The sequence below is a fragment of the Ailuropoda melanoleuca genome, chromosome 7 (genome assembly GCF_002007445.2).
Source record: "Ailuropoda melanoleuca isolate Jingjing chromosome 7, ASM200744v2, whole genome shotgun sequence".
In the NCBI taxonomy this organism is placed as follows: domain Eukaryota; kingdom Metazoa; phylum Chordata; class Mammalia; order Carnivora; family Ursidae; genus Ailuropoda; species Ailuropoda melanoleuca.
Window position 1 is genome coordinate 130,913,862 of NC_048224.1, and position 14,956 is coordinate 130,928,817.

At 44.2% G+C, this 14,956-nt stretch overlaps 1 protein-coding gene across 6 annotated transcripts in view; it reads right to left on the reverse strand.

Annotated features, from left to right (window-relative positions):
• Nucleotides 1-14,956, reverse strand: part of NALCN (sodium leak channel, non-selective) — a 288,838-nt gene that overhangs the window by 49,232 nt on the left and 224,650 nt on the right. For 5 of the 6 annotated variants that reach the window (XM_034665437.1, XM_019794775.2, XM_019794774.2 and 2 more), the window contains 2 exons: nucleotides 3,403-3,504; nucleotides 2,916-2,985 (listed from right to left, as the gene is read on the reverse strand). In XM_034665437.1, the coding sequence (XP_034521328.1) occupies nucleotides 2,916-2,985; nucleotides 3,403-3,504 (172 nt within the window). Of the gene's footprint in view, nucleotides 1-2,915; nucleotides 2,986-3,402; nucleotides 3,505-11,043; nucleotides 11,131-14,956 lie in introns of all 6 variants that reach the window. The other variant, XM_034665439.1, reaches the window with a different exon arrangement.

Below are 14,956 nucleotides of genomic sequence, written 5' to 3' on the forward strand. Positions count from 1 at the left end.
TCTCCTTCTCGTCATTCTGATGAAGAGAGATTGCAGGGTTGTCCAGAGCCCAAGTGTTGACTGGGACCCAGGCCGTGCGCCCTTGTTTTATAGAGATCTTAGGGATGTGGGCTTCTTCCTTAAAGAGTTTATTTATTTATTTGAGAGAGAGAGAGACAGTCAGCAAGAAAGGGAACCCAAGCAGAGGAGTGGGAGAGGAAGAAGCAGGTTCCCGGTGGAGAAGCCCGATGAAGGACTCCTTACGGAGCGTTGTGATCACACCCTAATCCGAAGACAGGTGCTTGGTGACTGCGCCACTCAGGCGCTCCGGGTTGTGGGCTTCTTGATTTTTCAGCCTGCCTTCTGGGGGAGGGGCCTGCCTGCAGGTACTCAGAAAACCCTGTTTGGGTAGAGTCTCTGTGTCCCTTGCGAGGGGGGATGGGGATGGGCACCCTGTGAGCCGGTATTTCCGGGCTTTTGTTCTCTGGCGGCTTTCCCTGGCGGTTTGCTATGCCTCTTCTGAGAGAGCAGCAGCGGCTGAAATTCAGCCTCTGTCTCAGAACAGAGGGATCGCGGATCGTTCTCCACTGATGTTCTGGCCACTTTAACTCTGTTTCTGTTGGTGCTGCTCAACCCTGCAGCATCCCAGCCCTCACTTCCAGGGCCGGCGTGTCTCTGTCCTTTGTGTTTCCAACCCCGCCAGTCGCCAGCCGCCTCGCACGGGCTCCCGGAGCTCCCCGTCTCAGTCTGGTGTCTCGCGGGTGCCGTCCGCGAGTCCGCCTGCTCCTCCGTGCAGGTGGCCCACCAGCCGCCAGCCACCCCGCGGGCGCTCCCGGAGCTCCCGTTCTCAGTCTGCTGTCTCAAGCGTGCGGGTCCGCGGTCCGTCCGCTCCCCCGTGCAGGTGGCTACTGCTTCCCGGCGCCCTGACACGGCAGCTCCCTCCCCCTTCTGTTTAGCTTCCAATATCTGTGCACGGTTTCACGGCTCCCCGGTTCGTACCTCGATACTCAGCGCTGGAGATGTTCATTTGTAGAGATCCAGATGTATCTTCCTGCGTCTCAGGCTGATTCCGTGAATGTTCCTGCTGGTCTGGTACCTATCCAGCTCAACTCAGGGGACCGGCTAAAAAAGGGTCCCCTACTCCTCTGCCATCTTAACCTCCTCCCAGGAATGATTTCTTAGGAAATTAGCACAGTCTCATCACCTTTTGCTATGGAGAAGGCGGGGGATGGGTTTTCATTAAACGTCTGTGTAATAAATAGAACGAAAAGACTTTGAAAAAGAACTAAGCCTCTGGAATTGAGACTATTCAGGTAGGGCCTTTTGTTGTGTATACTTAAACACATATTTTCAAAGCCATGTTCTAATTTGGCTCCTTATACTATGTATTTCTAGTGAATCACACTGAAGGAAAGTGCTTTGAACTAGTGTTGCCTCTTTGAATTTTCTCCTCGAAGTTTTCTCCACGCAACATGCCTGCCCCCCAAATTATGTGTACATAGGCCATGTGTTGGATCCAATCACAATTTCATGTAAACAATATGGTAGATCATATCAGACAGAACTCTGGCTTAAAAATCATGGTGCTGACAGATGTGCACACTAATTAGAACCTTGTAAAATGGGTGATGATGGTATCAGGTGTTCTCATCACCAACTTCTAGTGTCAGTTGTGCCTGGAACACTTACTCAGGAGAATTTACTCTAAGATAGCAGTTGCTACCAAATGAAAGCAGTTGGATTATTCTGGAAACTCCAGAACTCAAGAAATGAGAGGTAAAGTGGTGAAAAAGACAAACAAAACCCAAAAAACCCTAAGGCTTGCAACCTTTCTCTTGCTAGACATCCTTTCTCCAATGCCATCCTTGGCTCTGAACATTCAGGATTCTGCTTTCTTAGCCAATTTAGCTAGACTCAGCTTAAGACCTATATTTTAACAACAGCGTCACCAATGATAATTATTTAATATGTACTTTGCAAGGAAGGCTCTTAGAAATCTCGGCATGGTACAGCTACCGGTGAGTCTAACCCAGAGGTTAGACTTCGGTCTCGGTGGGTTTCCCTGGGTTTTCATGTGGCCTGTTTCTTGTCTTCGTTCGGGCCTCTGGTCTAAGACAGAGGTACGAACACTGACCATCTTCTCAAACATTCCCCACCCCCAAATCTATACTTTTGATTTCTTTACATCATTTTATTTTTCTTTATAATGCAGAGCAAAACTGTCACAGCAATGGAGACATGATGGAAAATAAGTAAAAAACACTTCCAGAAAAGATTATATATTTGTTTCCTAGCTTAGTTTTTGTCTCTCTTACTGGGATGTAAGTTCCTGGAAGGCAGAGGTTTTGTCTTGTTACCCCACTGCTCCTCCCCACTTAGAACAGGGCCTGGCACATAATCAACACTTGGTAAATATTTTTTTTTGAGTCAGTTAATAAATCAACGAATGAGCTAGAGTCTAAAAGCAAAGAAATTCTTGGGAAATAGTATGCAGTCTTTGAAAGAAAAAAATTCTTCTAGAAATAAGATTTTATTTCCTAGTAGGTAAAGCCCTGAAGTTATAGATACTAGATCTATATTTCAGAATATTTGGACATTTTAGTAAAGGTTTAAAGTTACTGATAAACATCAATTCTATAAAATGCTTTAAATATCTTTAATATCAGTCAAAGGCAAGTGACACGTCACTTTTGTGTTGCTGTCTTAATGAAGACATGTGCTTTGTGGGATGTCTGGATTTTTGAACAGTTAATGGTCACTCTTTCGTACTGGCCATTCAATTTGCTTCCTGAGTTTCCTGATTCCCTCTGGCATAAAGTCCTACAGAGACAGGACAATGTGACAGAAGGACCCAGGCTCTGCAATGTCCTAAACAGGAATTTACATGCATTTTCGTAATCATGCTTCCCAAATCCAATGCATCGCTTAGAACTTACATCTTGAGTCAGGGTTTCCAGAGATTTCCCCCTGCTGATCCTCTGGCTATTGGATCCATGTCTCAGTGACCTAAAACAACCACAACGAACCAGTCAATACTTCCAAGACCAAATTTTGACTTTTGAGCAATGACCATTATAAGAACAAAATAAAGTAGCTTTTCTGATTCCGTCACGGATGCTTATTACTTCTTTTTGTAGAGAAAGCTTTCGTTTATTCAAGTGCCTTTGATCCCATCTAGGAAATTGCAGAATTTTTCCTTCTGGTCTTAAAAGTAAGAATTTGGCCATCACCAAGGAAAAGGGTTTTGAAAGATTTTTTTTGCCTCTTTGAATCTGATTGTGAGTTTCGTTATTGTTGCCATCAGCAAATAGAACTAAGTTCCTCCCGCTCGCCTGTGTGCTAACCAGGGCTGTGCCCAGAGCGCGTTGCCTGAGAAACTCCTTTCCTTGGTTTCTCTGCAGCTTTGTCTCCTGGTGTGTTTACCTGCGCTCTTGGCGGATATGATGCTGTACACTGAGAATTGACCTTTCCTTTGCTGGCTGGCCCTCAAATGATCCGCTCAGCATGCGCTGTCGAGTGCAAGCTCTAAGGGAAAAAAAAAAAGGAGCCCGAGATAAATGCATGATCTGTCCCCTTGGGATGAATAATACATAACTGCTCATTACTCTTATTTTTAAGGAAACACCAGTGATAAGGCAAAACACAGCAAATGACACATAACCATGAAAGAAAAGGGGCTTGAGCCTCGGTGTCGAGAACACTCACAAAGCACAGCTGTCAGAGCTACGCGGCAGTGCTGGGAAATAAACAGAAAGCTCCCGCCCGCCACGACTGCCTCCCCCCACCCAAGGGGAGAGCTTCCATCAGGATCCTGCAAGCGGTCGGGCCAGCCTCGCCATAGGCCGGCGTGATGTTGGTTTTGAATTTAGACCAGGAGGTTTCTAAGAACAGCCCTTTGGGGAAGGATTTGTCCACCCAGGCCTCTGGGATGACAGAGTATATGTTCCAAGGCGATTCTGCAGAACTCCAGGAAAATGGGAAATCATAAAACTAGAGGCAAAAGTGACTAGTAAAGAGAAGTAATGAAAGCTGAGATTAATACCTCGAGAAATGTCAGGCTAAAGCCCGTGGCTTACAGGTAACTGCTTACCACTTTCTTTGCAACCATGAAACTCTGAGGACTTTTTAAACCGTGCCCTCTTGAAACCATACCTGGGCTGGTGTAGTTTGAGATTTGCTAATGAGGGAAGGTAATTGGGTGACTCAACACCTGGGGTGTGAATGATTGGAAGAGAAAACAAAATTCCTCTTCCAGAAAGCTCCCTCCAACTGGAAATGACAGCAATTCCCTCGGCGTAGTAGTCAAGTGGAGAGAAAATAATACAGAGGCTAAGAGACTTGTGTCCCACAGGCGACACTGTCACGGACTAGGTGAGTGACCTTTGGGCTCAGTTTTTTTATTGGTAAAGTGAGGACAAGACCTTGATCTCAAAGAAAACTCACAGACTTAAAATGCAAGAACTTTATGATATGCAAATCTTATGATGCTGTATTTGTTCAACACCTGAACACACGACTTTTGTCACAGCTTTACATGAAACTTTCATACTTATGTTTCCTAAAACACATTTCTAGATTGGCTTTGAATTAGATTATAAATGTTTGTCTCAGAGTCAAGATCTTCAAGAAAGAGATCCATGCCTGTTTAGCATACTTGGAAGCAGCTCTTACGATACCACGTGTATATTCAAGTAGTTAAAAATGCTTTTGATGCCAATGAAGATAATTAAGGCAAATACCTATAAAAATCATGCAAATTCAATGACTGTAAATGTGTTACAGGAAGCAATCCCCCCTACATCACTCTTCTTAGTTTAATAAGCACCACGGAGCATTTTGAGATAAAATCCAAAGTCAAAATTTTATCAAACACCAAGGATTTATAGCCGTGAGAGACAGAGAATGGGCTTATTTCCAGGACTAGAATGGTGTCCTACAGGAAGACGCATTTGTAAGTTAGGCTGGGTCAACAAAGCTTTTGCACGATCTCGTATGCTGTATCTAGACTAAGAACTGTTCTTCGGACCAAGGGCTGCAAATCATGAAGCATCCGGAGAACATCTATTTGGAAAGCAGTGTCATCTTGGCACAGATCTACAGATTCCTGTCATTTGTGCAAACGTCAAGTCTTAACCTTTAGCTACTGTCTTAGTAACCTTTATTTTTTGCCATAAGACTCCCCCCACTAAAGTAGCTGAGCCTTAGGGCTTACATACAAAACACATACAACCTGATAACAGTGTGCATGTTTGAGCTGGCCGTCCCTGCTATGTTTGCAATGGAAGAATGCCCCTGGCTTCAGGCTGCCTGTGATAAAGGACTGCTGGTATTTGCCTGACAGCCCAGTCTGAGCATGCGCGGGCACTCTTGCTGGGGAAGAGTTAGGACTACATCGACCGACTCCAGAACCTCATGGGTGTCCAAACACCCAAGTCAACTTAACACACCCACACCCCCTGGGGTGGCTCCGTGGACCCTGCTGAGACTCTGTCCTCCGACTCAACAAGACAGGAAGGTCTCCGCGGCACGTGGAGGTGCAGCCACTATTGGAAAGACCCCACACCCTACAGCATCTCTTCTACCCCCTCCACCAACAACGGGCTGAAGCATGGTGAGAAAGCAACCCCCCTTTCCTCTTGGGCTCAAGATCAGCCCTTTCTTTCCCGCTGGAGTCTAGAGAATTCAGAACATCACAGTAAAATGGGCTGGAGTTTCCGCTATGCATGTGACATGTGAATCTTTGTTCTCTGTACAAGAAGGTCAGGGTGACGGGGGGCTGGTTTTCAGCTCTACTCTGCAATCAGAAAACATGTGTTGAATCCAACTGAGACAACCACTCGTATGTGTAGAGTATAGAAAACCACTGGCTTTCACTTCCTCTTCCTATCGCTTTCTTCTGTGTATATAACAGTGTTTGTTAGTACAATTTCAAACCGGAGAATGACGAGAAAAAGAACAAAATGCTCAGTAACTCTCAGCCGGTTAAATCGTGTAACAAGTGGCTTCAGAGTTCTGCTCGAGCCAAGCATACAGCTTGGTGGTTTTCATTTCCTCACTGAGGGGCCCCTGCCAGAGCCTCGTGTCCTCTGGGCAGAGGCTGCTTACCCGCCGCCTCCTTTCCTGGAACTCCAAAGGTACCCATGTAACCTGAGCAAAGTGAAATCAGGCAGGTGCAGCCCTCTCGCCCCGGTGTTAGGTCACCTTCAGTGCCTCAGGCTCAGGGCGACTGTCTCTGAGCCCCTGTGCCAGCCCCACACCCCAGCACTGCCCCCATATCTGCGCCAAGACAAATGTCAACAAGTATCTCCATCTTCCTTCCCGCTGAGGGTCTGAGAACAAATGCTCGGCTATCTCACTCCTTCCTGGGAGTATCTAGTGGCTTTTGAAGTAGGAAATTCTTTGGTAAATGCTAGAGTTTCTTAGCGGGAAACCAGGGGCTACATTCATCTAGCAAACTGCTAAATAAACATTGGGGCGAAGATAGCTTGCAGGGGTAGGGGTGAGTGGGGGGCACATGCAGGGCACTTCATTTGAAGGCTCCTGGAGGTTTTTTTCCTCTACTAAGGACAGGGCTGGCTCTTACTCAAATTAAAACTCAAAATCCTTTTCTAGGCACTGCATCCACTATAGTCAATAACCAACTATTTACAATAGTTTTCCCACAAGAACAACAGGTAATGGTGCAGAGGAAACAACTGTTCTACAGACGCATAAGTCTGTCTTGAAGAAAACGTATGGGACACATCCAATTACATTATACAGAAGAACCAGCTGCCAGAAACAGGTCTCCTATGGATGAAGACAGGATTTCGGGCGGTAGGACATAAATCTGGAGTAGGAGGGGGGATGCAGGGAGCAAAGGAAAGAAGCCACATAATACTTCCACCCTGAGGACACCTGGACATTGAAGCAGGTATAGAAAGAAGGCCACATTAGGTTGTTTCTGCATAAATAAAACAGCCTTATACATAAGCCACTGTCACATTCTTTGATACCATAAAATATTTTGCTATTTTGGAAAATAACAGGTTTGGTAGAAAATTATTCACTTCAGCCTGGCATGAGTGGATTCCACTAAGAGGTTATACATTCTCTAATACAATGTGCCAAAGTTCACATGAAAGTATGGTAAGTGTTTGCTTTATTACTTTTAAAAGGATATACAATTTTATCATACACAAGCATATACTGTAATCCAAACTGCAAACAACCAAACGGTATTTCTGACATGCATAATCTAATTACAAACTTTGACATAAATGGGTTCTGAGAAGTAACACAGAGTGAGAAAAGAATATTCACTCACGTGAAAGCACAGAAAAGTGTTTTATGTCTCATGTTCCTGTAGCATCATATTAACCAAAGTTGTTCAATGCTTATGGCATTTTGTCATCATTGGTCATTAGATGGCAAGCTCTTTAAGGACCATTTGATCACTCATCCTCGTGTTCCCAGGAAGAGCGGTTGCTGGCACTCTCACGGGCAGAGCGATGAACAGAAGGAGTGAGTGCAGGGTAGAGTGGTGGAGATGTAAAGAGCACAGGAGGCTGAGGGGGCGTATGGGGCTGGATCTGGAACTTGCTAGTCGCAAGGTTCTAGCAGCACGTTAGGTTAATACTTTCACACCCAGCAGCATAGCTCAGACAGAAAGCTGCCTTCGACTGGACGCCTAATGGAGAAGTTGATTCAAGAACACACGAGGTTTAGAACCATGCAGTTCCGACCTCGGCTTTTGCTGGTTGTGGGACCTCAGGCAGGGGATGGGCTTCCCAGAGCCCTGTGTCCTCTGTGTAAAGCAGGGAAAACAACGCCTTTTCCGCCACCTTCATAGGGAGTTGGGGGGATCTACTATGATTATGAATGTGCCAGTCTTTGGAAGCACCGAGACTTTGTTTACATTTTAGCTGCTATTATTTACTTTTTTATCCTGTCCCATATCATGGTTGGTGTTAAAACATTCTACAGAGGATGGAGGACAGAAGAGTGAGTGTGAAAGAGGCCATACTGGAAGTAAGTCTTCTCTGTTCTGACCCTGATCAACCCTATATATGCTACGTACTAGAGCTGCAGCCTCTCCACCTGCCTCCACGCATCCACTCTCAATAAACGTGCTGTGTTATCAGCAGGAGCAAAGTGATCTCTGAAATGAACACCTGCAATGTCACCACGCAGGTGTTTCTCAGATGGCCCCCAGTGATCCCGCCTCCTGGTTTTCCTGCCCTGGCGTAACCCAAGAATGCGGGCGGGACTTAGTGACTTGGTCTTAACAAATATAAAGCAATGGGATGGGATAGGTCACAAAAGACATGCATTTCATCTTCCTCATTGTCCCTTGCCCCCCCCCCCCACTTGCTGGTTCGGCCCAAGCAGGCTGGAATGTTGTCCCAGGTCATGGTTGGTATTAAAACATTCTAAGAGAGTAGAGGACTGCCACCCTCTGCAGAATGGAGAGATCCACTTCTTAAGGAATGAGGGTGGCCTTCTGCTGACAGTGTGTGAGGAAGGAACCAAAGCATTAACCTGACTGCTCATGGGGAGCTAAATCTTGTTAAGAATGGGAGAGTGAGTGAGGAAGAGGATTCCGAGCAAGTCAAAATGCCTGCAGCCTAGTGAGAGACCCAGCTAAGCCACACCCAGGTTCCTGACCGAGACTTTGAGGTCAATCTGCATTGTTTCAATCACCCAGCTTTGTAGTAACTTGTTACACAGCAGTTGGTAACTCATATAGTTATCATCGCGTCTTAAAATCTTCAAAGACTAGGGGCGCCTGGGTGGCACAGCGGTTAGGCGTCTGCCTTCGGCTCAGGGCATGATCCCGGCGTTATGGGATCGAGCCCCACATCAGGCTCTTCCTGTGTGAGCCTGCTTCTTCCTCTCCCACTCCCCCTGCTTGTGTTCCCTCTCTCGCTGGCTGTCTCTATCTCTGTTGAATAAAGAAATTAAAAAATCTTTAAAAAAAAAAAATCTTCAAAGACTAGAAGTTCAGCATGACTTCAAAGTCCCCTAGGATCTGCTCCGTCTTCTACCATCAGGAACCCGCTCCTGCCCTGTCACCCTCTTTGCTCTTTCGTTTCCTTACATGCGCCTCTCTCCAAACAGCTCCAAGAGAGCAGGGGTTGACTTTGTCATTGCTCACTTATTACTTCACCTTGTACACAGTAGGTGCTCAATAATTATTTGTGAAATGAATGAGCCTTGAAATTTTGTGAAGATCCAATATTTTAACGTCTCTTTTGATCACTTCATGCTTCCGAAGCATGGAAATAATCACAAACAGAAGAGCATGTGTTCGAAATATGCTTTTTAAAGGGGAAGTTAATCTTAATTTTATCTCCAGGTAGAATACTATGCTACTCAAGAAATGGGGTTCACACCTACAACAGATGAGACCCTGAGACGAGAATTGAAAAAAAATCAGACATTGTTTCTTGCAAGTAGAAAATTTATAAGTCTTTAATCCATATTCTCTGTGAAGCTATTAAGGGAATCCTGCAAGTCAATATGAGGCAGAGCTGAACTCATTTCAGTTTCTTAAATGGGGCATCTGATCAGTCGCTGGGAACATGGTATCCATATATGGTGTCTTACAGGAAATCTACTACCGTGCTGAAATAGTAAGTAAGGAGTTTGAGACTTTTATTACTTTACCAATAAGAAGTGAGATGTACATATCATTGAAGTTACTCAGTGATAGACCTAGTCAGAAGGAAAAGTATTTGAATATCCAATTAAGTTATATTTTGTCACTTTAGATTTTTTATTAGAATTTAGATGCCTTTTGGTCTCACCTGAAGACACAAGAAATACATTTTCAGGATGAAAACATTCTTTTATTTGTTGCCTAGACAGAAAGCGAAGCTGGTAATATTAAAAACACACACCACGAACTTCAGGCATGGTCTGGCTTTTCTGAGGGGACAGACCATAGCGTCATGGTATTAAGGTCTTCAATGTCTTCTCGAGAACATAGCTCTTCATAATGGCGAGTTTCTTAGAAACTCCATCTAGTGGTTTAATATAAAAAAAATTGCTCTGCCTGCTTGTCTTCTGGTACTGGGAGGCACAAGGCTTCAAGTGTCTGGTGAAAAATAATGAAGTCTTTTGTCTTGTCTGAGTGAGGAAATTCTCCATTATGCAGGCATATGTAATCCCTTTATTCCTGCTCCCTGGAGGAGAATTACAGTGAGGCATTCTCCTTTTCCCAGTTGGGGTTAATGTTATGCCCTCTCTACCTTTGAAAGTAAAACAAGACTAGGACCCCTGATGATGATTCAAATGTGGGAATATTCTTCAGCAAACACACATTCCCAGTTGCAAAAATATTACCCCTGGTTTCTTGCCAAGCCTTTGAAAAAAAAAACATATGAAAGATTGATTCTTTTTTTTTTTTCCCTCTCTCTGCATTGCCTTTGTGCTGTGGAATTTCAATTGCCCCTTATATGACAGCTATATATATATATATATATATATATAATCTTTTATGGAGGTTGAGGGAAAAGAATCATGTCTTAAGAAATTGTCTCTATTTTCCTTGACATTCCTCCATCTAAAATATTTTAAAATTGGCCCGAAGATTATGGTTATAAGAGAGATTTTCGGAGCTTTATTAGCCTTTAAACACCACTAGTTGTTTATAGAAATAGTAGCAGGGGGTCCTCGGTTTCTCTCTTCTCTCTCTCCATATCTTCTTTCTTAATGTTCCAGAACAAGGGTGTGGGAAAAGCCTGTACATTCTGTAATGAAAGAGAGAGGCCTATGAGTCTTCAAATTATTTCATTCATTATAGAAAAGTCAGATTGCACAAAACCATCTGGTATTAAACGTAATTACCGTCTAAAGGAACCGCAGTGTAACTTTGCAGAGCGTTAAATTTGAGGAATTTTACGCAGATCTTGAGCTTCACAAGGTTACACATTGCAAAGTATTATCGAATGTTGGTTAATATAATGTAATCACATCAACAGAAAACAAGAAAATTGTCCTTCGGTGGTAATTACGTGAAACTATGGCTGTAGAGCGGGGTAAGAGAATGGGTAATGAGTATTTCCTGGAAAGGGCTCTTACCTGACTCCAGGAGAGTGACAATGAAATCCTCCAAAGGGGAGACAATGGCAGATGCTAATAGGTGAGCTCCTCTGTAATGGCCTCTTGCTGAGATGAGGAAAAAGCTGCATTTTTATCACAGTGCATACCCCACTCCTTTGTGAATCAACCCAGTCCCGAGTAAATGGATATGGCTCCTTAGTATTAAGCGACATTTCCATCCGATTTGTTCTTTCCAATCTTGCGCTATTCATAAAAATGGTGTCATATGTACACAGGTAAATACACGGGCAACCAGAGCCTCATTGTAGATTGAAACGTAAAGGAAGCCTTATTGTGTTATCATAAGTAGGTATGATGAATAAAAAAGAAAACCAGCTCATGGGAAATCTCTACCTTTAGTGCATCTACTCTAATTCAGGAAATAGACTGTCTGAAGCCCCACATCACACTGGGGTTTTAAATTTAGTAATGCTCCATCTGACTCAGAAAAACTTAAATTACAATGCAAAGACTGAACTTTTTATTATAACCACGGTGAAATTTTACAAATGTTGCACAAACCATATGAACCAATTTTTCTACTGATGGATTTTCTTATACTACTTATTACTTTATGCTCCAATGATAAAATAGTAAAAGAAAAACCCTGTACAGATATCTTGCTGCATCTGTGAGGCAAAATTTAATAGTAGCTCTCCTGACCCATAGCACCATTACAATCACTTTGTAATAATGTACACATCATGTATAATCTCAATGAAATATAACATATTTTGATTACCACAAATCAGGAACTACTTAGGAAAGCATCTTTAGAATATATTATTTTACTATGTGTGGTGACAGATGTTAACTAGACTTATTGTGATGATCATTTCACAATACACACAAATCCCCTCGAATTATTATGTTGTACACCTGAAATTAATATAATGCTATATGTCAATTTCATCTCAATAAAAAAAATTAAGAAAAGTTCAAGGAAAGAAAGTTTGGTTGGTTTTAAAAAAGCAAAAAATATTATTATTTTGCTTAAATTATGTTTTGCCTCCTTGAAATTTTCACCTTTTATGTTTTATACAAATGCTTATACCCACAGAACTTATCTCCTAATTGCTCTCTGAACACACTTAATTTCCACATATTTACTTAGTCTCTTTTTCTCCAAATGGTCTTTCACTTAATCTACAAGAGTTTTTAAATGTCAGGAATAAGAGAAACCAACAACTCGGCGGCCTAAATAGAATCACAGATAAATATTTATGATAATATCTAATATTTCATTGCATATTTGATTAATATTTAATGTCTTAGTGGTAATATATTCAATATTAATAATTAGGACTCAATATATGAACATCTATAAATATATTACGTACGCTAATAAATATCTTTTCTAAATCAAATGTTAATAATTTAATATTCTATTAATACCCAGTACTCTGGTTTTTGAAGACTTCGGGTTATTGTTGCCAAATCTTTGTCATAAAAAATTGCTGCTATGTCAGGAGGCTGACCCAGACCCAGCTTTAGGGGTATCTGCTTCCTCTCATCCGCAGGGTCTTTCCGGCCTCCCTCCCCACGCCTCCCCTCCCGCAGCTGGAGCGCATTCCACTGAGCGGTTGGTGGGTCTAACCCCAAGGTCTGTGAGAGGCTGCAAGGCACTCAGGCTCTCTGAGCCCTGCCGAGCGCGTCTTGCTAGTCCTGCCCAGAATGTGGAGCTGCAGAGAACTCATTTGACCTTCTCCAAAGCTGCTGAATTGCTAGGCTACAGGATGAAACAAGAATTTGAAAAGGAGAGCTTGTCAAATGGGAAGGAGCACCCCAGGTAAGAAGCTAACGCTTCGCATTGTTAAGCTCCCTTAGATTTCCATTTAATTGGTCCTGCTTCAGAGAACTGGAAGCTCTGGGTCTAGACAGGAGAGAACAGAGTAAGAAGGAAGAGGCTGTTTATCCTTTCCTCAAATTTCCCTTGTCCTGTAGCTAATGACGTGCACAGGTGAGGGTGGCCTCTTAGAGGGCATCACGGGGGTTTAATTTGAATGCTTCCCTCTAGAAAACTCCACAATCTCCTCAGTCTCTGCAATATCAAGTTCATCTGTCTTCCAGAGGCGTGTGACCTAGATGCTTATGTTCTAGAGAAGAACCAAGGTGTCAGTTCATCTGTCCTGGGCCCTGGGGAGGCAGAGCTGGGGGAACAGGGACCTGGAGGACCACGGTACAAAAACACACACTCGCATTCAGCCTACAGCCTGCGGAAAAGCACCCCTGGCTGAGACCTCAGCTACCCAGAAGTCACAGAGCTCCGAAGTCAGGGCACACCGAGGTTCCAGGTAGGCAGTTCCCACCCACGCAGAAGGTGATGATACCCATGCTTGTCTTGGCCACAGCAGTCACTGTCCCTCTGTGGGCGGTGCCTTTGATGGCAGGTAGAAATTCTCTTCCGGCGGCTGGTCCTTGGGCCCCCTCACCAGCCCCTCCTACCCAGTGATCTTAGTTTCAGTCCTGCTCTCAATCGCTCTTCCACCTGCCGTATCAATCAGGCTCACCTTTACCAATACCTGTGACCATGCCCTCACCTCTTCCTTGACTGGTTGCTCTTGCAACGTGCTGGTCCCCACCCGTATGGCTCGGTCTCTTAATTCTGGGATAGGACCATTTTTCCCTGGCCCATTCAAGCAGAATGGGGAATGTCTTAGTTGCCCTTTGGGCATTTCAAAGATCATGTGTCTCCCTTCCCAGGATTTTCAGCCAGCTATCGGTAATGCCAACCATGGTTGGTTAATGGATCTGTGTTATTAGTTTGGGAATAAATCCACCAAATGATTTGATGATACTTTATGTTAGCAAGACTAGCACAGTGGCGGGACCAGGATGCTAACCCAGATTGGCTACTGAGCCACTGAGTCAGTGCCTGACGCACATTCTCATTTACTCCCGTGAGGCTGTTCATAGCCCCCCTTGAAAGGTGCAGAGACTGAGACTTCCCAAGGACTTAACCACTGTTCAGAGGGTTCAAAGTCAAGCATGGCTGACTGCAAAGCCTGTCCTCTTTCCGTTTTTACTATACTGACACAGCATACTCTCTATGACTCCCTGGACCTGAACAGGAATGAGGTGACCTTTGTAGGTCACTGTCAAGAAGGCCACACAATTTCAGTCCAGATGTGAGCTTTCCTGAGCTGGCTTATCCATCAGGGTCTGGGGTTTTGGGTTGCACCAAATATCCAGCAGAGGATTCCATGAAGACATTTCTATTACCCCACGAGAACTCAAGGCTGGTTCCCCTCTACCATGGGGAGTTTTATGGAGGATGTGGAGGGGGAGGGAAGAGACTGGAGAGAGTTATGTTTCTAAAGACTTAAGCCACCCAGACAGCAAGGATGCCAGTAGCCCACATAGCACCTTTGCATAAACTGGAAAAAGACGCCCCTTCCTCTTGAGGGCTGTAGTCCCACGACAGGGGCCACCGCCTGGCAAGGAGGGTGCGCCCTAGCAGGTACAGTGGGGGTCGATTTCAGCTTCCAATTTCCCCTTGACCTGGCAGTTTTGTATGATGCATAACCTGTATGTGTACCCTGAGAAGCAGCCACGGTGTAGGAAACACAAGGGACTAGTGGTTGTCAATACAGGGAATGAGAACGAGGGATCCTCTATAATGAAAAGCATTGAGTCATAGTTAATACACACACCAGGGTGTGATTCCTGGTCTCCTGGCTCCCCCGACTCGCTAGACAGGGTGACTTTAGCAAGTCGCCTAAGCTTCCTGAGCCTTAATTTCTTCATCTCTAAAACAGAGCTAAGACCCCTTGTCTTTCAGGGTTAGCTATGAGGCCCTAGTGAGACAGAGCTTATAAAGGAGTACAGCATTTAGCACACAGTCACTTTGCAGTAAACGCGAGAATTTAGTTGTGGAAGTTGTTGGGGACGC